Here is a 23,826-nt window from a genome sequence, read left to right on the forward strand (position 1 = left end):
CCCCCCCTCACTGTCTAGAATCCCCTTCACTACTTTTTTTTGTCAGGTAGGTAGAAAGCAGTGGGAAATTAGCTCAGTGAAGATAAAAACGGCACTGAAAAATTATTTCTAACAATTTTCCACGCTATTCAAAGCTAAAGTTCTGCCTGGAGTTGGTTTTGAAGCATTTTCTCTTCATGTCAGTTTGTTTACTGAAGCTGAACACCTGGTTAATCTTGTTCCATTCTCAACAGCTCTGCATATATTCATTTTCTAACCAAAATCTTTTTATGCACTCAGCTAAGGCGTGAAAAAATTGACCTTGAAAATACATTGGAACAAGAGCAAGAGGCACTAGTAAATCGTCTATGGAAAAGGATGGACAAACTTGAAGCTGAGAAAAGGTAAGTGTGCGACATCTCTTTGAAAACATGAGTTAACCCTTTCAATTATAAGTTTAATAAAGTGGCCAGTGAAGAAATGACAAGCAGACATCATTAGTTGCCTTACTGTGTGTATTGGTGCACCAAAACGATTGTTTAACCACTTGACTACCAGCCTGTAATATCTGTTCATGAGGCCATTTTTCAGTTTTCAGTGTTATAGTGTGAAAATTTCTCAGTCGGGCAACTACTTCCCATCCCTAGGATGTACTGCAACTGCAGCCATGATCCTGGTATTGCAATCCGCATTTGGCGATGGGGTTTACTGTAAAAGTGATTAGAGCAGCTCTACAGCCACATGATCATGTTTACAGGGCACAGAAGGAATAGACCCCAGATCTCTCAAAAAATAGTACCTGTCATGGCCCATGGTATCACAAAAAGGAAACCATGTTAAAAAAAAAAAAGCAAATGCAATCATGCACGCATATGTAAATTATGATTGCATCACACATGTGAGTTATCCCCACACATGTCCAAGTGGAAGCAATAATTCTATTGCCAGAGCTCATGTTTAACTCTAAACTGGTAACATGTAAAGGCTCTTAAAGCCTTGGCTATTGAGATTTTTAGGTACCATAGTTCATTCCTGACATTTTTGGTATCTTATTTACTTGGCGCAACATCATCTTTTATATCAATGGTTCTCAACCCTGTCCTCGAGTACCTCCAACAGGCCATGTTTGCATGTTTTCCTTCATCTTGCACAGGTGCTTTAAATCAGAGTCAATGGCTTGGTATTTTGGACAGCTATTTTATCTAAGTTAAATTCCCAAAACATAGACTGTTGGGGGTACTTGAGGACAGGTTCGAGAACCACTGATATAAAAGATGATGCTGCGCCAAGTAAATAAGATACCAAGCATGTCAGGAATGAACAAACTATGGTACCTAAAAATCTCAACGGCCAACGCTTTAAGAGCCTTTACATGTTACCAGTTTAGAGTTAAACATGAGCTCTGGCAATAGAATTATTGCTTCCACTTGGACATCTGTGGGGATAACTCACATGTGTGATGCAAACATGGCCTGTTGGGGGTACTTGAGGACAGGGTTGAGAACCACTGTTTTATATAATGCCAAAAAAAGGGGTATCTTATTGTTTGTGTGCACTAAAATGTAAAGTATTTTTTACCTGAAATTTTGCATTTGATAAACGGCTGCGCATATATTGTGCAGCATAAAAAAAAAATTGCAACAACCATTTATTTTTTTCTTCGGGGCCTCTGTTTTCAGAAAATATATAATGTTGGGGGGGGGTTCTAAGTAAAAAAAAAAAAGTGTGTGTGTGAGAAATGTCAGAATTGGCCCTGACTGAAAGTGGTTAAACACTGAAATCAATTTCATTTTATATCCTTTTTGAGACAAAGCTTTATTTTGGTTTTATTTAATAATCACTGTTTTTTTATTTTTTACTATATAAAGGGGAAAACTGTTCTAACACATTTAAAAAATGGCCAGGAAAGCAAATGCCTAAATTACCTTTTTGAAAAGTAGACACCAAGGTCTCCTTTGCCACATTTTTGAAAATAAAGAAACATGCTTGTATTTAGATGGTTAAACAATGTAGCTTGGTAATGGTGCACTAGATACAGTGCATTCTAAAAAAGGCAAGGTCATACACAGTGGAGATGAGGGGCTTATTATAGTAAAGGGTTTATCTACAGGTCACATTCTGAGGCAGGATGTAAATCAGATCTACAGGAGGGGAGGAGAAGTAAAAGTTTGGGGGGAAAGGAGAAAAAACGATCCCACAATAAAAATTGCCACAAATCTGCTGCTCCCTGTGACTGATTCATCCATTCATTGTGAGAAGAGGGGCAGTTGCTCCATTGTCAGCAGTAGTACTGTTTACATTCGTGATCGCTGTGATTGGTCACCACAGTGATCATGAGGTACAGATCTGCTCAGAGCAGCTATGTATAAAGCCATTAACACGTGCACTGACCACTTAAGGGTGATTTCTGAAGTGTCCTATAAATATACAGTGGTAGTGAAGTGGTTAACCTCTTTTGGACTACATGCAATGTACTGCAAATGGGCGGCCGGTACAAGCGTAGGCTGCTGGCCTCTTCTGGGTTTAGGGTGCATAACCGTCCCCATGCCGACACCCGCTGTGATTAGACTCTGTGGGGTTTCCTCAGCAGGTCCTGGACAATGATTCATGGCCGGGACCTGCTGTTTGGCTGTATCCAATCACAGCCCAGAGCCCTGTGTTAACAAACACAGGGCTCTGTATAGGGGAAACTATAAAGCCGAAATAAGAAACCGATATTTTGTGAAAAGCAACACACATTAACACTTGTTAGGCACAGTTAACCCTTTGATCGCACTACAGGTTAACCTCTTCCCAGCCAGTGTCAGTACAGTGACAGTGTATATAGTATTAGCACTAGTCACTGTATTAAGATGGCCATAGACTGTTTGAATCTCAGCCGATATAGCAGGAACCAGCTGAGATTCGAACCATGTATGGGCGGGCTTAAAGTGGTTGTAAAGCCACTATTGTACTATCATGCCATCCCCTCTGTTAAATAAATAATGTGCTGCACAGTGTGTGTTTTATAAAAAAAAAAAAAAAAAAAGATGCAGATTTCTACCTTCTTTCAGAGCATCTCCCAGCGTTCACTTGGCTCCTCGGCTCTCTCCTCTTCTGACGTCAGCGGGAGTTGTTGCCCCCGCCCGCTGGAGCTGTCAGCTGAGGAGTCACGTGAGCGACGGGAAACGCTCTGAAAGCAGGTAGAAATCCGCATTTTTTTTTTAATAAAACAAATACTGTGCAGCACATGTCCTTATTTATGTGTTTTTATATAAAAAAGCGGATTCTACCTTCTTTCAGAGCGTCTCCTGGCGCTCATGTGACTCCTCGGCTCTCTCCTCTCCTGGGCTGACAACTCCAGCAGGCGGAGCCAAGAACTTCAGTGGACGTCAGAAGAGGAGGAGAGAGCCGAGGAGTCACATGAGCGCCGGGAGACGCTCTGAAAGAAGGTTGAAATCTGCATATTTTTTTAAAAAACATACTGTGCAGCACATGTCCTTATTTAACAGAGGGGATGGCATGATCATACAATAGTTTTATAGCTGCAGGAGTGGTACTTTCACAAGCTGACGGGGAGGGGGGAGAGGAGGACAGGAGAGCTGCGGATGATGGAGGCACATAAACTGACCACGATGTCAGGGTTCAGCAGCCATGATAAATCGTGGGGGAGGGCAGAACCAGGCAGGATCAGCCAGGTATTTCAGGTGATACAGGGAGCCAAAAGATTACACAGCACAGGCACTGTGCTGTATAACATGCTTTAAGGGAACAGGATCAATTTTTTTTTTTTTTTTATGGTAATAAACACTTTAATGTACTCCAAGATGTTCAATTGATCACCTTTGGTACAACCAGATTTGCAATAATTACTCCCGGCGGGGACGCAGTATTTGAAGCCAGTAAGTAGGTCATTACGAAGCCTTCATGTGTAATAAAAAAAAATGTGGCTGTTCCATTTGCATACATATAAAAGGGAGTACAAAAGTTTTTATAAACAAAAAAATTCTCTTAGTTAATATTAATTTACAGTTCTTGACCCATTACTTACTGGATGTGTAAACCTTGGAAGTCAAATTTCATGGCAGCCACTTCTGTTTTTAGAATTTTACAGGAGAAATTGGACCAGCCTGTGTCTGCCCCACCTTCACCACGAGACATATCAATGGACATTGACTCTCCGGAAAACATGATGAGACATATACGATTTCTAAAGAATGAAGTAGAGAGGCTAAAGAAGCAACTACGGGCTGCTCAGTTACAGCGTAAGTGAACATCTAGTTCTATGTCTTTTGCTTCTGGTAAACTCCAGCCTATTTGAATGGCAGAATATTATGTTTAAAGCGGGGGTCCACCTATCTATCGTTTTTTTTTTTTTTTGTTTTTTTTTTTTTGAGTTCATTCACAAACTTTTCTTCTCAGCATTACATACTCACATATTGTGTGTAATATGTCCGCCTGTGTCAGATTTCGTCGGAAAGAATAACTTATATTATTCACTGCAGGCAGTTTCCATCTTCATTGTGGGCATTTGAAGCCCACAAGCATTTATTTCCTGGATGTGGTGAATGCTGTGCTCCCAGCATTCACTGCTCATTCCCGCACATGCTCAGTGGCATCCTGGGAAGCCTGAGACTAGCTCCCAGGAGTCTGGGAGAGGCTAGAAACACGCCTGCTCCCACGGGAGGAGAACCAGGAAGTGCAAAGAAGAATAGAAAAATAAAAGGTAATTACGGCGATTTAAATTTTTTTAAACGGCATGTCAGCATCTAGGCAAGGAAGAGAATAAATACAGATATTGTTCAAAATTTGGGTGGAACCCGGCTTTAAAGTAGATGTACCCAATGTCATCCTTTCTAAACTACTGCCATAGTGGTTATCTATGAGGATATACATGCCTCCTGCATGTATCTTTACCTGTCAAATGTCTCCCCTCTGTCTGATATGAGACCCGAAAAACTGCATATTCTGTGGGTGGGTCTGTTGTCTGGAGCTCGGTGGGTGGAGTCGTGATGTCAGTAGACTCCCCGCCCACCTCTACACTCCTATACTCCTTGTCAATATGCATTTTCTCCTGTGTATTTCTTACACTGAACTTCTGCTATGATCTCTAACATTCAGTGAAAAGACAGGAAAGTAACCACATGACTTCAGCATGCCAAATCATGCTGAGGTGTGGAACAGCCAATCCTTGCAGAGCTGCTGAAGAAAGGAGTGGGGGAGGGAATTAAAAAATAATGCATGTCTTAGGCTAGTGCACGAGATATGTAAATCACCTGTCACTCACAGCAAGGGGGAGGATTTGACAAAGTTTTTCCCTTATTGTTCAGTAAATCTGGACAAACAAAGGATTGCTCATAGCTGGATTAAATCTTACTCTACATTGACATTAAAAAAAAAAAAAAAAATTTAGGGTTTACATCCACTTTAACTTAGAAACTGTTGTAATCACTACATGTTAACAGTTGTATCAGCCTTTCTTTTTTCGATATTTTTTTTTATAATTAAATATGCATATAGTCAAACCTATCATTGGTCAGGTATAGTTACAGAGCAAAATGAGAACAATACACATACTACAAAACCTGTAGGATGTGGCTATAGTTAAATGTACGTAATATCCAGGACTAACATATTAGAATAAAGGATCCTTCTACATCCAAGGCTCTAAATGTATTATTACACTACCCAGTGGTTATCATACAGCCGTGTTAAACAGTAACATACAAATGTGTATCTGACCTTTCTAATGAGAAGAGATAATAGCCCAGGACCTGTAAACTTTTTATTAATGGCCACCCTCTCCATTGCATCATAATATCCTACAACACTGCATACACAGGACAGAATCGGTTATGCTGCTGTAACATGTGCCCTAAGGGGTTTTCTTTCTACCTAAACACTGTTTTTAAACTTCACCTATGGATATTTCTAAGGGTAAATCTTTGTCGCCATTCCACGAGTGGGTGCAGTGACATGTTTGGTATCTGTTTACTCTGCTTAACATTCTCTTTCACAACATAAAAAAATATTGGGCTAACTTTACTGTTTTACTTTTTTTAATGCAAAAAAAGTGCGCTTGTATGGGCCCGGTCCTTAAGTGGTTAAAGATGACATTTTTATTGAAAGGAGAAATACCGTTCGTATTTGCATTCCTGTGACCCATTTTCAATTTACAGTGAGCTGAAGTCTGCTGACGTCACAGTGCCAGTCCAGGCTCGGGCAAGATCACGACAATGGGAGTTGGAATTTGCCCGCATGCCTGGACCAGCACCCGGCTCAGCCTTTCCGCAAGCCACTAATAAGAGCCTAAGCCGGCCACTTCCGCCCCCTCCACAGGCCAGCACTCCAAGGAGTGGGGTTGGAGGATGCACAGCAGAGAGTTGCTAACAGTCAGCAGCTCTCTGTTCAGAGAGCTGTGAGAATTAAGCGATCTGCGTAGTTAGATCGCTCAGTTCACAGTGTTGGAGCCGGCGGGGGGCAGATGGAGCATCCACCTAGGTAAGTATGATTGAGGGGGCGGGGAAAAGATCATATATCTTTTAGGACATGGAGAGATGACTTAGGTTTATGCTACAGAGATTCCAGTGAAAGGAAAGGGGATAATAAAATAAGGGGAAATGGTAGGATAGGAAGGGAGCAGCTGTGTGTAAGGAACAGGAAAATAATAAAATCTGATTGGAAGTAAAATCTGCTGCTGAAAAATCAGTGAGTGTACATTTATAATGTGCAGTGATCCAACAGTTCACAATGAGCTTTGTCCTCTACCTGCCCATTACCCTGGATATTGATGGATTTTTGGAGTGGATTCCCATTCTTTTTCATTAACTTTTATATGAATATTATTTTTTCCTTGGCTAGAGATTTTTGAAGGAGATTAGCTGATACTGTCATTCATGTGTGCTAAAACCAACAAACTCCTATCTGGACACTGCTTTGTTCATAATTAATGCCTCTTGATGATTTTATCTGCAGCATTTCAGCTTTCTCATGTCCTTGTGTACTTTGTTTTCTGGCATTTCCGAGAGATAAGAAAGGTTACCCTTTTTGTACTAATAAAATTGTGGCTTCATAAATCGGCTCTGTTTTTCACAGCTAATCTGTTGCCTGTTTATTAAAGCAATGATCAACTTTGGCACATGCATGATCCATTTATCAGCTAAGGCTTAATCACTGGAATTATTCATCCTTCTTGGAAGTTGGTGGATAAGCTAGGTGGGGTATATTTCTTGAAATCTTGGAGAAAGACCTGTTATTAGCTGAGTAGGCCTGGTCATCTTTGGGCAACCCATATATTTGAGAAGTTGTTGCTGCAAAGTGAGTTTATTTTTTATTTATGTTTTGCAAATTCTATAAACCGATTCTATATAGTTTTTAGTTATCTCTATACAAGTCTTTAGTGCACTATCAAAGTGGTTCTAAAGCCTTAAGGTTTTCCACCTCAATACATTCTATGCATTAAGGTGAAAAACCTTCTGTGCTGCAGCTCCCCCCAGACCCCCTCCCTTTTTCTTATCTGAGCCCAATCTGATCCAGCGATCAGATTGTTGCTCTCATTGGACAGATTGATAGCAGCAGTAGCCATTGGCTCCCGCTGCTGTCAATCAAAAGCTGTGACACTGGAGCATGGAGGAAAGCAGCAGGATTGAGTGAGTCCGCACGGTTGCGCCCATGGCAAGCGGCTTTCCGCAGGGGCACCCAATGAAGAGGAGGAGCCTGGAGCTCTGGCAGGGGACTTCAGAATAAGAGGCTAGGGGCTGCTCTGTGCAAAACCATTGCACAGAGCAGGTAAGTATAGGCCTGTTTATTTTTTTTTTCTAAACAAATGAACATTTACAACCACTTTAAGTGTTTAATACAGGGTGTTTCCATGGCACTTTGTTTTAATAGCATGCTAGGCTTTTTAATGAGAAATGACCAGCATTGTCTGGAAACCTGATAGGCTGCTTTCACACTTTATGTGCTCTTGCTGCTCTAAAACTCACCATTCCAGCGTGGCAAAAGCACATCCTAAACTATTCCCCTTTTAAATCCTATGGCACTCTTCACACCACTGTGCTGCGGGTGCAGTGCATTTTGAAAAGTCCTGCATGCTGCATCTTTAGAGCGGTTTTGAAAACCACTCCAAAAACTCAGCACCCCATTGCAATGAATGGAAAATGCAGCTAAAGCACATAAAACAAAATGCACCATGTTTGCATTTTTGGGTCCTTTTTTGAATCACATGTCCATTTTTCACAGGTGCAGGGAACCAAAAAACACACTGAATTGCATCAAAAACGTGTCAAAATGCATATGCCTCTTTACCGCAGATCAGTGTGAAAGCAGCCCTAACGTCTCATGTGTAATGGAAAACCCATACGAGTGTGGGAAGGGATTATGCCCCTTCTCCGACTTTATTAATTGCTATTCAGGTCCACACTATAAGTTATTAAAGAAGAAGTCCACCCTAAGCTTGTTTGGCTGGGCTTCTCCTATGGGTCACAGGAGTGCAATTCGTTTTGCATCACTGGAATCTGACTGATGCCTGTCTTGCCCACTGAGAGCCTGAAACGCCCGCTCCCTGCCCCTTCACAGCTCAATGCTCCAGTGAACGCAGCGAAGCAGAGGAGAGACACTGATTGACAGCAACTCTCTCGGGGGGTCCGTGAGAACCGAGCCATCAGTGGTGTTCGATGGCTCGGTTCTCAGTGCAGACACTGGGGGACAAATGAAGCATCGGTCCGAAGCTGCATCCACCTAGGTAAGTATTAACGGGGGGACCCTTACTACTTTTAACAGCATTGCATTGTGAGCTTGCTGAAAAAAAGAATGGAAATGTGGCACCTGCTGATTTAAGTATGAAATATTCATATGCAGTATTTTTTACCTGACTAAAAAAATGAAAATTGTTTTCCGGGTCTAAAACTTTGAAATATAAACAAAAACTCAAATTTCACTTTAGGGCTCTTTCACACAGGCGGTCTGCCCGGCGAGCTCTGCTTTGCTCAATCCACTGATCCCCGCTGAGTAGGTGGATGACAGGTCCATCTCCGCTTACTGTGCTGAAACAGACCTGTCAGAGTCCCATTCTCCTCTATGGGGAGATTGTATGAAAACGGAACGCCTGTCCGTTTTTTCATCTGATCCGTTACGCCAGACGAATGGAAAATAGGGTTTCCATCCACCTGGATTTCACAGACCGGATCGGATAGCAGCTGGCGTCAGAGGACATGTCCCCACTGACATCCGCCACTCCATGAAAGTGAATGGAGCGTCTGATCAGGTCCACCTGAAAAACTGACAGGCGGACCTGATCAGAAAGCCCATGTGAAAGGAGCCTTAAGGGCCCATGCACACTAGGAACTGCATGTGAGTTATACAGGATCACACTCCATATTCCTGTGCAATTCTGGGCAGTGCAATTTCAGCCATTTGTTTGGGCTGAAAGCGCACCACAACAAAAGTAGTGCATGCTCTACTTTTGGAAACGCATTGCAACAGGATCACAAGGTACATTTGTACCATGTGATGTGGTGCGGGTAAACGCACTGTGCGGAACGCAGCTTTCCCACACAGCATTCTAGTGTGAACAGGTCCTAAATCATGTCTGCTGTTACATGCATTTGTGATGTTTGTCTAGTAATATGGCGGTTTTCCTTTACTGAGGATAAATCTTATATACAGAAGCATGACCTAGGTCTGGTTTGTCTCTGTGTCTGATGTAAACAAGTTTGACACCAATAGAGTGCAGTTTTAAACCAGGAGATGGGCTCTGCAGTGAATTGAATGAACAACTTCTCTGCTAGGGGCAGATTTTCCAACAGGATACACTCAGAACAAGGAGGCTGCAGGCAATGTAGGTAGCATGAATTCTCTTTATTGAGAGTAACCCTTTACACTGACATTTTAGAGAAGCTACAAGGCCAAGTACAAATGTATAACTAAATGTACAATTATACTGTAAGCTATTTGGCTCTATAAACAGTTCTGCTTTAAGCACATCAGGAATGGCTACTGGACTCCCACTTTTAATGCACAAGATATGTGGTGTTGGTGGAGACATGTAGGCTGAGGCTGTTCCTTATCGTTTATTCATCTGGGCTGGTTGGGGGTAGCGGCGATCCTTTCCTCTTTACATTTCCTAGCCCTATGTTTTTATGGTCATGCTCTTGGTATTGCTTGCTACAAAACTGAGGCAAATTGATAGTAGCAGAGGTTGGCCTGCAGTTTTTTGTTTACAAATCTTCCTGTTGGTGGCATTATAACTGGAGGTGAAGATTTCCTGTGTTTAAATAGACACCAAGAAATGGATTTCACAGTGATTAAAAAATCCTATATTACACTCTAGGCTTTATGTCAATACTACTGTAATAACATTATCTTAATGTCTGTTCATCAGATACAGAGAAGATGGCACAGTATTTGGAGGAAGAGCGTCATATGAGGGAAGAAAACCTGAGACTTCAGAGGAAACTTCAGAGAGAAATGGAGAGACGAGAAGCCCTGTGCAGACAGCTGTCGGAAAGCGAGTCCAGCTTAGAAATGGATGATGAGAGGTCTTGTGGTTGATGTACCTTCTTAATACATTGGGGTTGATTTACTAAAGGCAAATATACTGTGCACTGCAAGTGCAGTTGCTCCAGAGCTTAGTAAATGAGGTAAAGTGTCACTTTGCAAAGAATACCCAATCACATGCCAGAAAAGTGAAAAACAGAATTTTTGCTTGCACATGATTGGATGATAGAAATCTCCTCTGAGTCCCCCCTTCAGCAGTGCAATGGCTACAATCACACTCATGCTCCATTGCTGCCACTGATATCTCCTGGTCATTTTCTGGTTTTGACATCTTCGGCCATCTTATTTGATTGGCCTGGGTTGATGCACATGAATTAATTCATCCCAACACCGAAGGCATATCCAGAATGTACACTGACCTGCATATGCACAATATATTCAGAAGAAACATTGTTGGCAGGCAGAAGGGAAAAAACATAATAGTTTCTTTGTGTAGTAAATCCTACCTGCCAGTAATTTTTTCTAAAAATGGCTTTAGTTCTGCTATAAAGCTTTTTTTGGTTTTGTTTTTTTAAACAATATGCTGTTTTAAATAGGAGAAGCTAAACATTTTGGTAGTGTTTCCGATCTGCTGTTGATATATTAATCTAAATGTAATCCAGTTCATGGGACTTGGCAATGGCTTGGTATATGGCAACATAGTTGGGGAATTCATTCTTCATTCATTCTGAAAATGCAGAAGGTACTTGGCCTAAAATGACAATTTAAAAAAAATTGTCTTCTCTTCGACTTTTTAATGAATGAATTTAAATAATCATGAATTTGTCGGCCATTATTGGCACCTTTAGCGCAAGAAAAGAAAAATGCATCCGTTTAAATTCTATGTATATCTTCACACTGGTCCCTTGCGCTTCCGTTGTGGTGTTAAAAATCCTGCTTTGCTACATCTTTGGTCAGTTAAAAAAACAAACACGCCTATTGAAAACGCATCACTAACGCACCCGTTACATTTTTTTAATGCGGTTTTTGAGCCACTTGACCCATAAAAAAAGCACTATAAGCACAGTAAAATCATGCTAAGATCTCTGCAAAATAGCTTTTTCGGTGCTATTATTGGCACCTTTTTCTCCCATTTTCGGCCTATGTGTTTCGGTGCATCTCTAGTATTTTAACCCCTTCTCACCTGTCCCGGGGTTGGCACAGAATAGCCCCGATCCTCCTCTTTGGTCCCTCGCCGATGCTCCTGGCTCCTCCTCCCCACCGTGTGCTCCCATAGCAAGCCTTGTGTGTGCTCACTCCCAAGCCTTGCTCTGTGTGTCTGTAGGACACACAGTGGCGCTCGTCCCCACTCCCTGCTCCCTTGTCACTGGCTCTGATTGAGAGTAGCGGGAGCCAAAGACCCGCTGTCACAACAGGGACAGGGGGGTGTGGGGGGGTATTGTTTGCGTTGCATGCTCAGTTAGTAACGCGTTACATACAGTCATGGCCAAATATATTGGCACCCCTGCATTTCTGTCAGATAATTCACCACTTCACCCACTTTGCAATTACAAATGTTTGAGCATTCTCATGTTTATTTCTTTTGTTTGTATTGGTATGACACAAAAAAGTGAGAAACAAAAAGCCAAATCTGACACATTCCATGCAAAACTGCAAAAATGGACTGGACAAAATTATTGGCACCCTCAATGTAATAGTTGGTAGCACAAAAAGCTGTAATTTTTGTTTTATCTGTCCACAGCACATACTCCCAAAAGGATTTTATCTTCCTCGGTTAAGTTTTGGCAAACTCTAAATATGGCTTTTTATGTTTCTGTGTAGCAGTGGGGTCTTCCTGGTTCTCCTACTATACTGTCCTTTTTCATTCAGATGGAGACGTACAGTGCGAGCTGACAGTTGTACCCTGTGACTAAAGGTCAGCTTGAATTTGTCTGGAAAGTGGTCAAGGTTTCTTATTCCACCATTCAAACAATCCTTTGTTGCAATCTTTGATCAATTTTTCTCTTTAGTACATGTCTAGGGAGATTAGCTACAGTGCCATGGGCTGTAAACGGTTTCACAATGGTGCGCCCAGTGGACACAGGAACATTAGGATCTCTGGAGATGGACTTTTTACCTTGAGGTTGTCCATGCTTTTCCACATTTTTTGATCTCAAGTCCTCAAGACAATTCTTTGCTGCTCTTTCTCTTCTCCATTCTTCTTTTGGCACACAGAGACGCACAACAGAAAGGTTGAGTGAATTTTTCACCATTTTAACTGGTTGCCGGTGTGATTTCTATATTGTCAGCACGTGTTACCGGATACAGGTGACTTTGATTACAGGAGCATCACAAACATGGAATGCAATTATTTCTTACAACTTTGAGAAGGTGCCAATAATTTTTGTCCAGTCCATTTTGGAGTTATGCCTGGAATGTGTCAGATTTGGCTTTTTGCTTTTCCACTTTTTTGTGTCATACCAATACAAACAAAAGAAATAAACATGAGAATGCCTAAACATTTGTAATTACAACAATTTTCTGGGCGAAGTGGTGCATTATCTGACAGAAATGCAGGAGTGCCAATATTTTTGGCCATGACTGTAGTAGGTGAGGTTGAAAAAAAGACACAAGTTGATCAAGTCCAACCTATGTGTGTGTGTGTGTGATTTATATGTCAGTATTGCATTGTATATCCCTGTATGTTGCGTTCGTTCAGATGCTTATCTAATAGTTTTTTGAAACTATTGATGCCCCCCCCCCCCGCTGAAACCACCGCCTGTGGAAGGGAATTCCACATCCTTGCTGCTCTTACAGTAAAGAACCGTCTATGCAGTTTAACGTTAAACCTCTTTTCTTCTAATTTTAGTACGTGGCCACGTGCCTTTTTTAACTCCCTTCCGCAAAAAAAAGCTTTATCCCTATTGTGGGGTCACCAGTTTTGTATTTGTCGTTTGAAATCATATCCCCTCTCAAGCGTCTCTTCTCCAGAGAGAATACTCCAGACCAAAGTCTTGTAGAGTGGGAGAATTAACGCTTTATCCCTGGAGTTAATTCCCTTTTTAATGCATGCCAATATTCTGTTTGCTTTGTTAGCAGCAGCTTGGCATTGCATGCCATTGTTGAGCCTATCGTCTACTAGGGTCCCCAGGTCCCTTTCCTTCCTAGATTCCCCCAGATGACCTAGTGAGTAGATTGCTTTCATATTTTTGCCACCCAAATGCATTATTTTAAATTTTTCCACATTAAACCTCATTTGCCATGTAGTTGTCCACCCCATTAATTTGTTCAGATCTTCTTGCAAGGTTTCCACATCCTGCGGAGAAGTTATTGCCCTGTTTTGCTTAGTGTCTGCAAATACAGAGATTGAACTGTTTACCCCATCCTCCCAGGTTGTTTATGAATAAATTAAACAGTATTGGTCCCAGCACAGAACCCTGGGGGACCCCACTTCCCACCCCTGACCATTTCGAGTACTCCCCATCTATCACCACCCTCTGAACTCGCCCTTGTAGCCAGTTATCAATCCATGTACTCACCCTATGATCCATGCCAATGGACCTTACTTTGTACAGTAAATGTTTATGGGGAACTGTGTCAAATGCTTTTGCAAAATCCAGATACACCACATCTACGGGACTTCCTTTATCTAGATGGCAGCTCACCTCCTCATAGAAGGTTAATAGATTGGTTTGGCAAGAACGATTCTTCATGAATCCATGCCGATTACTGCTAATGATACCGTTTTCATTACAAAAATCTTGTGTATATAGTCCCTTTTTTCCTCCAAGAGCTTGCAGACTATTGATGTTAGGCTAACTGGTGTGTAATTCCTGGGGATGTATTTTGGCCCTTTTTTAAATATTGTTGCTACATTGGCTTTTCTCCAGTCAGCTGGTACCATTCTAGTCAGTAGACAGTAAAAATTAGGAACAATGGTCTGGCAATTACTTGACTGAATTCCCTAAGTACCCTTGGGTGCAAGCCGTCTGGTCCCGGTGATTTATTAATGTTAAGTTTCCCAAGTCTATTTCTAATTCTGTCCTCTGTTAGCCATGAGGGTGCTTCCTGTGATGTGTCATGAGGACAAACACTGCAGTTTTGGTTACTGACTTCCCTTGTGAAAACTGAGAAGAATAAATTCGATAGCTTTGCCATCTCCCCATTCTTTTTAACCAGATGTCCTTCCTCATTCTTTATGGGCCAATGTGATCTGTCCTCCCTCTTTTACTGTTTGTATACTTAGAATTTCTTGGGATTTTTTTTTTTTTTGCTCCCCACCGCTATGTGTCTTTCGTTTTCTATCTTAGCCGCCCTTATGGCACCCTTACATATCTTGTTGCATTCTTTGTAAAGTCTGAATGCCGATGATCCCTCAGCCTTGTATTTTTTGAAGGCCTTCTTTGCTTTTATATGCATTTTTACATTGAAGTTAAGCCATCCAGGACTTTTGTTTGCCCTTATTTATTATGCTCTTAAAGCAAACCCATCTCTCCTCCGTGTTCTTTGTTTCTAAGATTTTATTCCAATTTTATATCTTCTAGCAAGGTTCGTAGTTTAGGGAAGTTGGCTCTTTTAAAATTCAGTGTCTTTTTGTTCCCCTTGTGTTTCCTATTTGTGTGATTTATACTGAAGCCAATTGACCTGTGGATGCTGTTTCCTAAATTGCCCCGTATTTCCACATCCGTGATCAGGTCTGTATTGTTGGTAATCAGTAGATCTAGTAACACCTTGTTTCTAGTTGGTGCGTCTACAGACCCATGAAATTGTCCTGCAAGACCTTTAGGAACTGGCAAGCCTTAGACAAATGTGTGGTTCCCTCCGCCCAGTCTGTCTGGATAATTAAAATCCCCCATTATGATAACACTTCCCATCCTTGCTGCTAATCCAAATTGTGATAGGAGGTCTGTCTCCCCCTCCTCCCTCAGGTTAGGGGGCCTATAGCATACTCCCAGTATTTTCCACTTGGCTTCATCCTTTGGAGCTCTACCCATAAGGATTCCACCTCCTCCCTAGATCCTTTTTTGATGTCATCTCTCACATTCACTTGTACATTATTCTTGATATATAGGCATACCCCTCCCCCCTTTTTTACCCTCTTTATCCCTGCGATAAAGGGAATACCCTTGAATGGTTGCCAGCCAATCATGAACTGTTGAACGAGGTCTCTGAAATTCCCACAAAATCGAAATCCTTGTTCAACAGTGTCTCTAGTTCACCAGGCTCCTGGCATTGGTGAACATGCCACGTAGTTTAGACTGGTCGCATACTGTCCTCTTATTGGGTGTAAAAAAAGCATGCATTTTGGGTGTAACATGTTAGTAAAGGTGAAATTGTCCATTAAACAATATTTATTTGCCCCTGAAATGTTTGCCTGCTGTCTGTCTTTAACTTGGGTTTTTCCCCATGGATCAGTGCTGCTAAATATAGCCGGCAGCACTGATCATTGTGTTCTGACAGTCGCCCTACTGTCAAAATACAATACATAAGTGGGAATGATTCCCCCATCCACATCGATTGAACTTGTTGAATGAATAAAGACTAGCGTATGGACAGGATATAACATTTTACAGCAGGTCATGAGATAGAGTTCGGAGATGGGCAACAAAAATGATGTGAGGTTTTATCCCTCAGACCTATCAGGAGAGACTTCAGGAACTTTAATATGTACAGTCTGAAGGAAAACGGGAGACATAATTGAAACCTTTAAATACATCAAGGGGGTGAACATGGTTCAGGAGGCCAGTATTTTCAATAAAAAGCTAAGATCAAGAACACGGACATGACCCCAAAGTAGCAGGAGGAAAATTTTAAACTGCTCCTAGAACATTTCTTTTTTTTTTTTTTTCTTTTTTTTTTCTTTACACCAACAAAGCAGAGGTAGCGAGACCGTCAACAGTAAGTGGATTCAACCTTGCTTGGGACAAAGATCTGTAATCAGTTTAAAGTTAAAAAAAAAAAAAAGATAAATGGATATAAATAGGGCAGATTTGAAGGACCACTTGGTCTCCTTTTTTCCCCCTCTTCTATGTTTTTAAAGCAAAACTGATATGCGTACTGATTCAGGGTCAATACAATATCAAATCTCCTTAGATCAGGACAGACAGGCAACTAGCATTTTCAGGAGTGGCAGCCCCTGAATTTCTCTAAGCACATTTTTTTTTTATTTTAATTTTTATATTATATGTTTATAAATGTATGTTTTTATCTTTTTCTTATACATTTATGATTATATTCACTTTATGCACAATGCTGTTGTTTTAAATACATTTATTTTTTCTACAGGTATTTTAATGAGATGTCTGCACAAGGATTAAGACCACGTACCGTATCCAGTCCTATTCCCTACACACCATCCCCAAGTTCCAGCCGACCCATTTCTCCTGGTAATTGCCTCTCTTTAGTTCTTGGATTAAAAGGACTTGCCACAAAGAAAAACACCTGAAATGCAAGACTCTTTTTTTATATAAGCATGTATTCACTAGTCCATGTGTCCATACAACTTAGATCTGAGGCAGTGGGACTAACCTTGTTCAGAGTTTGTGCCCCAGACTAGAATGTTGCACGTGTCAAGGAATGGGTGCTTCAGTCATAGCCTTTCCACACAGTGTTGCATTGTGCCAAATTCTCATGAACAGTAGTAGTATACTGTATATTCACTGAAGTAGTCGTATATATTCACAGAAGGATTTACAAGGGATGTAAAAATCCGGCTGATTATGGGAATTTCTTTACTGGCTTTTGAAATCGGTAATAAGGGCAGAGTAGGAATGGTTGACATACAATCGGCTCTATATACCTTTTTAGCTCTGAGTGTTTGGACAGCAATCATTACTCATGAAAAGTTTCAGGCATGTGCAAGGAAACCGCATTGAAACCTGGTAATTTAAGTCTCAGTCTGATGCCACAGATAGCATAGGTAGAGAAAAATGTTGCAGTTGCAGGTTTTTGTAGCAGATTGATAATGTTTCCTTATCCTTATAGCAAATATATCATTAAATATAGGTTAGAAATCTGCTGCCTGGCTTGATTTAGCTCATCTCTATCCTAGGAGCCAGCTACTGCACCTGTGCTTCTCACTACTTAAATTATAATGGCCAACCTGACTCCTGGAGGTTAAGAATTGATATATATATATAAAAGAGAAAAGCCCCTGTATACAGCCATTTGTATATCTTGCTATAAGGTGCAATAAAGAAAAATGCTGGATGGAAAACCTTTTGCTTATAGCCAATAAATAGTTATATTGCAGATGGACTAAAAATAGTCTCTGCTCAGGGGACTTCACTGATGGTGTCTGCAATCTCTAATTAACTCAGGAACCAGGGAACTCCCACTAAAAAATAGGCACAAAAAGAAACCGAGAGCGCACACCACTCTGTGTAGCAATTTTTACCATCACATTTTAATTGTGATAATAAAAAATGCTACACTGAATCGATTTTTATTTGACTTGTGCCCAAAGACTTTAAAGTGATTCTAAAGGTAGAAGGAATTTTTCTTATTGCATTCTCTGTATTAAGATAAAAAAAACCTTCGATGTGCAGCAGCCCCCCTAATACTTACATGAGTCCCATCCCAATCCAGCGATGTGCCTCAGCCATCTGGGATTCTCACTTCTGATTGGCTGAGACACAGGAGCGGTACCATTGACTCCCGCTGCTGTCAATCAGTCAGCCAATAAAAGGGGGCGGGGCCGAACCACGGCTGGTGTCTGAATGGGGGACACAAAGCTGCGGCTCTGTTCGGGTGCCCCCATAGCAAGCTGCTTGCTGTAGGGGCACTCGACATTTAGGGAGGAGCCAGGAGTGCCAGCAAGAGACCAGAGAAGAGGAAGATCTGGGCTGCTTTGTGCAAAACAGGTAAGTATAACATATTTGTTATTTTTAGAGGAAAAAGACTTTAGTATCACTTTAGGGAGGGTTTGTGAAAAAAACGCTTATGCTCAAAGAAGTTTTAAGAAGCTCAATAAAAAGTGCACAAGGGCACAAAAAGCACAAGCTTCTTTAAGTGGAAATAAAATGTCAAATGCCTGTAAAAGCACTTTTTATTTATTTAGTTTTTTATTTTTTTTTTTTAAGCTGCAGTGTGCATGAGCCCTAAGTCGGATCCTCATCTTAAAGTGGAGGTTCACACAAAAATTGAACCTCCGCTTTTCGGAACCCTCCCCCCTCAGGTGTCACGTTTTGGCACATTTCAGGGGGGAGGGGGGGTGCAGATACCTGTCTAAGACAGGTATTTGCACCCACTTTCGGGCATAGACTCCCGCGGGAGTCTACTCCTCTTCCCATCCCCCCGCGCTGTCTGCTGGGACACACACGGGTCCCAGAGACAGCAGGGACCAATTCGGATTGCGCAGCGCGACTCGCGCATGCGCTGTAGGGAACCGGGAAGTGAAGCAGCAAGGTTTCATTTTCTGATTCCCTTACCGAAGATGGCGGCGGCAGCATCCGAGGACCGGGGTACGGTTCTGCCTCGGGCGCCGACATCGCGGGCGCCCTGGACAGGTAAAAAATTAGCGGGACCTCCACTTTAATTGATGTGATTTGGATCCGGCATTGCAGGAAGATTACCCAGGCATTCCCCGAAGTTGCCTTGAAGTCACATTGATATAATCTTTTTATATGGACTATAGACTGAAGGACTTATGAATAAATGGCTGTGGAACTAATCATCTGAGTTTCCATTATTTCTTCTGGGAAAATTTGCTTTGATATACGAGTGCTTTAGATTACAAGCACGTTTCCGGAATGAATTATGCTCGCAATCCAAGGTTTTACTGTATATAGATATCTAAGAAATTCTATCAGAAGTGTTTGCCACAGTAGTATTATTTTGCAGGGAAAGGTGAGAAGGGATTTATGGATATTTATGCCCTCAAATGATAGCTGTCCTTTAATAAACATCCTTCATCCCTATACGCATTATTTTTTCAGTTCTTTGATCAGGCATCGTTGACCATTATATAAACTATAAATTGTGTTTTATAACGATTGAACTACCTGAATGTGATAAAAACTGATTTGTGTCCTAGGCTTGTCCTATGCAAGTCACAATGTCGGATTCACACCTCCAACTTCCCTCACTAGAGCTGGAATGTCTTACTTCAACTCTCCAGGTTTACATGTGCAGCACATGGGCTCATCCCACGGAATTACAGTAAGTACTCTAAAAATGATATGGTCACCTTCACTATGCCAGTGGCATTCATGTTTTTCTTTCCCTTTTTGGATAATGGGGAATACCATCTGAATCTACTGTACTCATTTATTTGAAATGTTCTATTCTTTATTTTGTTACACGTTACAGCTTTTGTTTTCTTCCCACAAAAGTTTTAATTGCTGACCAGTTACTGGAAACGCTAAGTGCCGGTTCACACAGGGGCGACTTGTCAGGTGACCTAGCCGCCTGACAAGTCGCCTCCCGTTCTGTACAATGGAACCGTTCTAATAGGAGCGACGCAAGTCACTCCGACTTAGAAAAAGGTTCCTGTACTACTTTGGGGGCGACTTGCATAGACTTCTATACAGAAGTCGTTTTGCAAGTCGCCGTGGCAGTCGTGTGCAGGTCGCCTCAGTGAGGCGACCTGCAAGTCGTGCCGCCCCTGTGTGAACCGAGGCTAAAGCCCCAACCATACATGGATTTTTACATTTTTTTTTTTTTTTTTTTTTTTTTTTTAATTAGGCTTTAGGAAGTCACTTTTTTAATAAAATCACGGTATTTAGGTGAATCGGGTTGATAGCTGTAAACAGCTTTCACAATATTCACCCTTAAATAAAGTTTCACTCTATATTTTATATTTATATTTTATGCCAAAGTTTTAAAAAGGAAAGAGGTTTCCTTTTTTTTTTTTAGGATTTCACTAGGAAGCAGTGCAATTGGGGTAAATGTATGGGGACATTTAGGTGTTTTGGGTTGATATCTATTGGTAGTTATCCCAGCTTAAATTTAAAATAATCTCACCTTTTTAGTGTGTACTGTCAGAGGAGAGGAGACATGTCGTTTGTTCCTAGTAAGTAGGAACAGCAACGTGTCTCCTCTCCAACTCAGTCCTATCCCCAGTTAGAACACACTGAGGGAACACACATTTAACCCCTTGATCGCCCCCTAGTGTTAATCCCTTCCTTACCAGTGTTGTTTACACAGTAATCAGTGCATTTTTATAGCACTGATTGCTGTATAAATGTCAGTGGTCCCAAAAATGTGTCAAGTGTCCGATCCGTCCGTCGCAATACTGCTAAAAATCGCAGATCACTGCTATTACTAGTAAAAAAAAAAAAATTCTAACAAAACTATAAATCTTTCCATAGTTTAACGTGCTATTACTTTTGCGCAAACCAATCAATATACGCTTATTTCGATTTTTACCAAAAATATGTAGAATTTATATTGGCCTAAACTGATGAAGAATTTTATTTTATTTATTTATTTTTTTTAAACGTTTTTGGGGATATTTATTATAGCAAAAAGTAAAAAAAATGCTTTGTTTTCAAGATTGTCGCTCCTTTTTTTGTGTATAGCGCAAAAGAAAAAAAAACCCCGCAGAGGTGATCAAATAGCACCAAAAGATAGCTCTATTTGTGGGGGAAAAAAAGAATGCAAATTTTGTTTGTGCAGTCATGCAACGCTTCACCCAACTACCAGTTAAAGCATCATAGTGCCAAATTGTAAAAAGTGCTCTGGTCAGGAAGGGGGTAAAACCTTCCGGGGCTGAAGTGGTTAAAGGATATTTTAAATATTATTGCGGTATGTTCACTCTAGGAATGTTGTATGTTATATGTAATTGGGGATGTAGGAATGACATATGTGATTTGTGGATGTTTTGTAATGTTTATTTCAATGAAAATTAATAGAGATTTAACCACTTGCCGACCGCTGCACGCCGATATACGTCGGCACAATGGCAGCGGTGGGCAAATGGTAGTACCTGTAAGTCCCCTTTTAACTGGTGGGGCTAGCACGCGCGCTGCATACAGCGCGACGAGTCCGCCGGTCTTCCGGCGATCATGGGGGGGGGGGGGGGGGGGGATTGTGGTAAAATCTTCCGGGGCTGAAGCAGATAAACATGCATGGATTGAAATTCGGGTGCTTCAGCAGAGTCCCTTTGAATTTCGATCCATGTATGCACACTGTGTATGTACAGAAGTAGATTTACTGATCAACTTCTGCACAACCATTGTCTGAGTTTTGCCGCTCGATCAGCACTGCTGGCTATTACCTACAGACTCCCCTGCCGTCTGTTCTGACAGCAGGGGAGTCTGCCAGCTGCCAGAATACAATAGCTCAGCAAGAAACTTCCCGCATCCACCTCGAATGTGTGGATGGGGAATCGAGTCTTTTTTTTTTTTTTTCATTTTAACCCACTGGTTGACAACTGACTCCTCTATGGACTGCTTTACTTTATGGCTTACATTCAGATCACGAAAGTCAGAGTGCAGTCAGAATTCCTGATCTGCATACTTGTTTTGGGTCAGATAGTACTGTATTTATTTGGTATGAGAGCCAGACAACTAGTATTTTGAGAGGTAGAGGTCAGTAGTGGTAGCCCCCAAAAGTTCCAATACAGGTTACTTTACCCCATAATGCAAATGTACTCTAAATTTGATTGAATTCCTCAGAGGAACTGTTTAACACTGGAGGTACAAAAATATTGGATTGGAAGAGATATGATGACCACATGTTTCTGCCATGACAGCTTGGGTTCAGAGGATGTGGGGTGCAAGATGCTGGCTTGCATTCACCCTGGGACACTAGGGATAAAAAAGTACTGCAGGGGTCAGCTCAAGATTGATGGGGAGTATTGAGATATTATTTGCCCATTTTGTTTTTTTTTCTACTCGAGTTTTTTTTCTATAACCACATTTTTCTTTTTTGTTATGCTCCCTCCAAAATACTAGCTTGGGAACAAAAATTACCCCTTGACAGGAAATATTTGCGTATCTAGGCATACAATCATGTACAATATTTTGTACTTTCCAAAGTGGGGCATTTTGAAGTTTTTGTGTACCTTTTTGTGTTGATGTCAAACTGGGACAAGACATGTTGGGTAAACACTTTGTATATCTTTCTCTTCAGAGACCCTCACCACGAAGAAGCAACAGTCCTGACAAGTTTAAGCGCCCCACTCCTCCTCCATCTCCGAACACCCAGACTCCAGTGCAGCCTCCACCGCCTCCACCTCCTCCAGCGCAACCTGCAGTCCAGTCAGCCGCATCTCAGTCCGCCACTTCCCACAATTCAGTGCATCCTCCCTCTCAGCCCTAGTGCATGGCCTCTGCAGATTCTGCATCTTGAGTTGGACTCAACATGGAACAGTTTACTCAAAGCCAAAGGCTTACCTGTCATATTCAGATTTGACTTTATTTGCACTGAGGTTACATAGGCTTCACTGTCTAATTGTGTTGTAAATGTTTGTCTCAGAATACAGCCAGTGTTGTGGGTCTTACAGCGTTAATGTTCCCACAAAATTCCCCCTTCATGTTTACTGACGCTACATCTACGTTACTACCCTGGCTGGGACAACCTTACTAAATGTTATATCATGCTGCTCAAAGGCTTTTCTCTTGAGGCTTTTAGGTTTATGTAATAAAAGGGATACAGTTTTTATTTTTGTTTCCATAGAATTTGCTAAAGCATGATGGGTTGAAAGTTTTACTAGTATCCCGTGCATACCGTAAATCACTACATTTAAATAATCTGACTTTTAAAGTGCATATTGTGATCATAGGTCCATTGGTGTCTAACTTTTGAATCCAATCACTCAGAGCCAGTCTTACTGTGTAATAGAAGAGCAGTAAGCTGATATAACAGCATGTTTTATTGCAAAAAAAAAAAAGCCTATTAAAGCACAGTGTTAAATGTATAAATCATGTGCTAGTAAGGATGTGTTTATGGCTTTATGCGGAGGTAGGTTTGAAGTTCTTCAGTGCCTGTAAATCACTTCCATTTTTAGCTAGCTATCCATAGACCCAACCCCAAGTTCAGTGTCTATTGCGCACAGCCCATAACTGATGCAAAGTCACAAAAACCAAATTTCTCATTGATTTAATAAACATGGTAGTGAAAAATGTGGGCAACTTTGTTTAAGTATGTGGAATGTATTGTAAATGGATCTTAACATTTAATTGTATCAGTTTTAGGTGATCTTATACCGTAAACTGTCCGCAAATCCATTTCTGACTCTCCGTATTTAGTTTTTTTTTTTTTTTTTTTTGTTTTTTTTGTTTTGTTTTTTTTTTTAGGTGTATAAAATTGGCTTTACAAGCTATGTAAAATATATGGAACCTTTTTTTTTTTTTTTTTTTTTTTAATTTTGCAGAGTTTTAAAATGCAAATTTAAATTGAACACAGAGACACCCGTGTGAGTTGAAGAGTAAATTTTAGCTATGTACT

At 41.1% G+C, this 23,826-nt stretch overlaps 1 protein-coding gene across 1 annotated transcript in view; it reads left to right on the top strand.

The window, feature by feature from the left end:
- CCDC6 (coiled-coil domain containing 6) overlaps window positions 1-23,781 on the top strand; it is a 77,633-nt gene extending 53,852 nt beyond the window's left edge. The window contains exons 4-9 of the mRNA XM_073596305.1: window positions 280-383; window positions 4,063-4,223; window positions 10,340-10,496; window positions 16,720-16,820; window positions 19,469-19,593; window positions 22,510-23,781. Of these exons, the coding sequence (XP_073452406.1) occupies window positions 280-383; window positions 4,063-4,223; window positions 10,340-10,496; window positions 16,720-16,820; window positions 19,469-19,593; window positions 22,510-22,698 (837 nt within the window). The 3' untranslated portion in view covers window positions 22,699-23,781. The remainder of the gene's footprint in view (window positions 1-279; window positions 384-4,062; window positions 4,224-10,339; window positions 10,497-16,719; window positions 16,821-19,468; window positions 19,594-22,509) is intronic.
- The last annotated feature ends 45 nt before the right edge of the window (window positions 23,782-23,826 follow it).

The sequence above is a fragment of the Aquarana catesbeiana genome, linkage group LG08 (genome assembly GCF_042186555.1).
Source record: "Aquarana catesbeiana isolate 2022-GZ linkage group LG08, ASM4218655v1, whole genome shotgun sequence".
NCBI classification, from domain to species: Eukaryota; Metazoa; Chordata; class Amphibia; order Anura; family Ranidae; genus Aquarana; species Aquarana catesbeiana.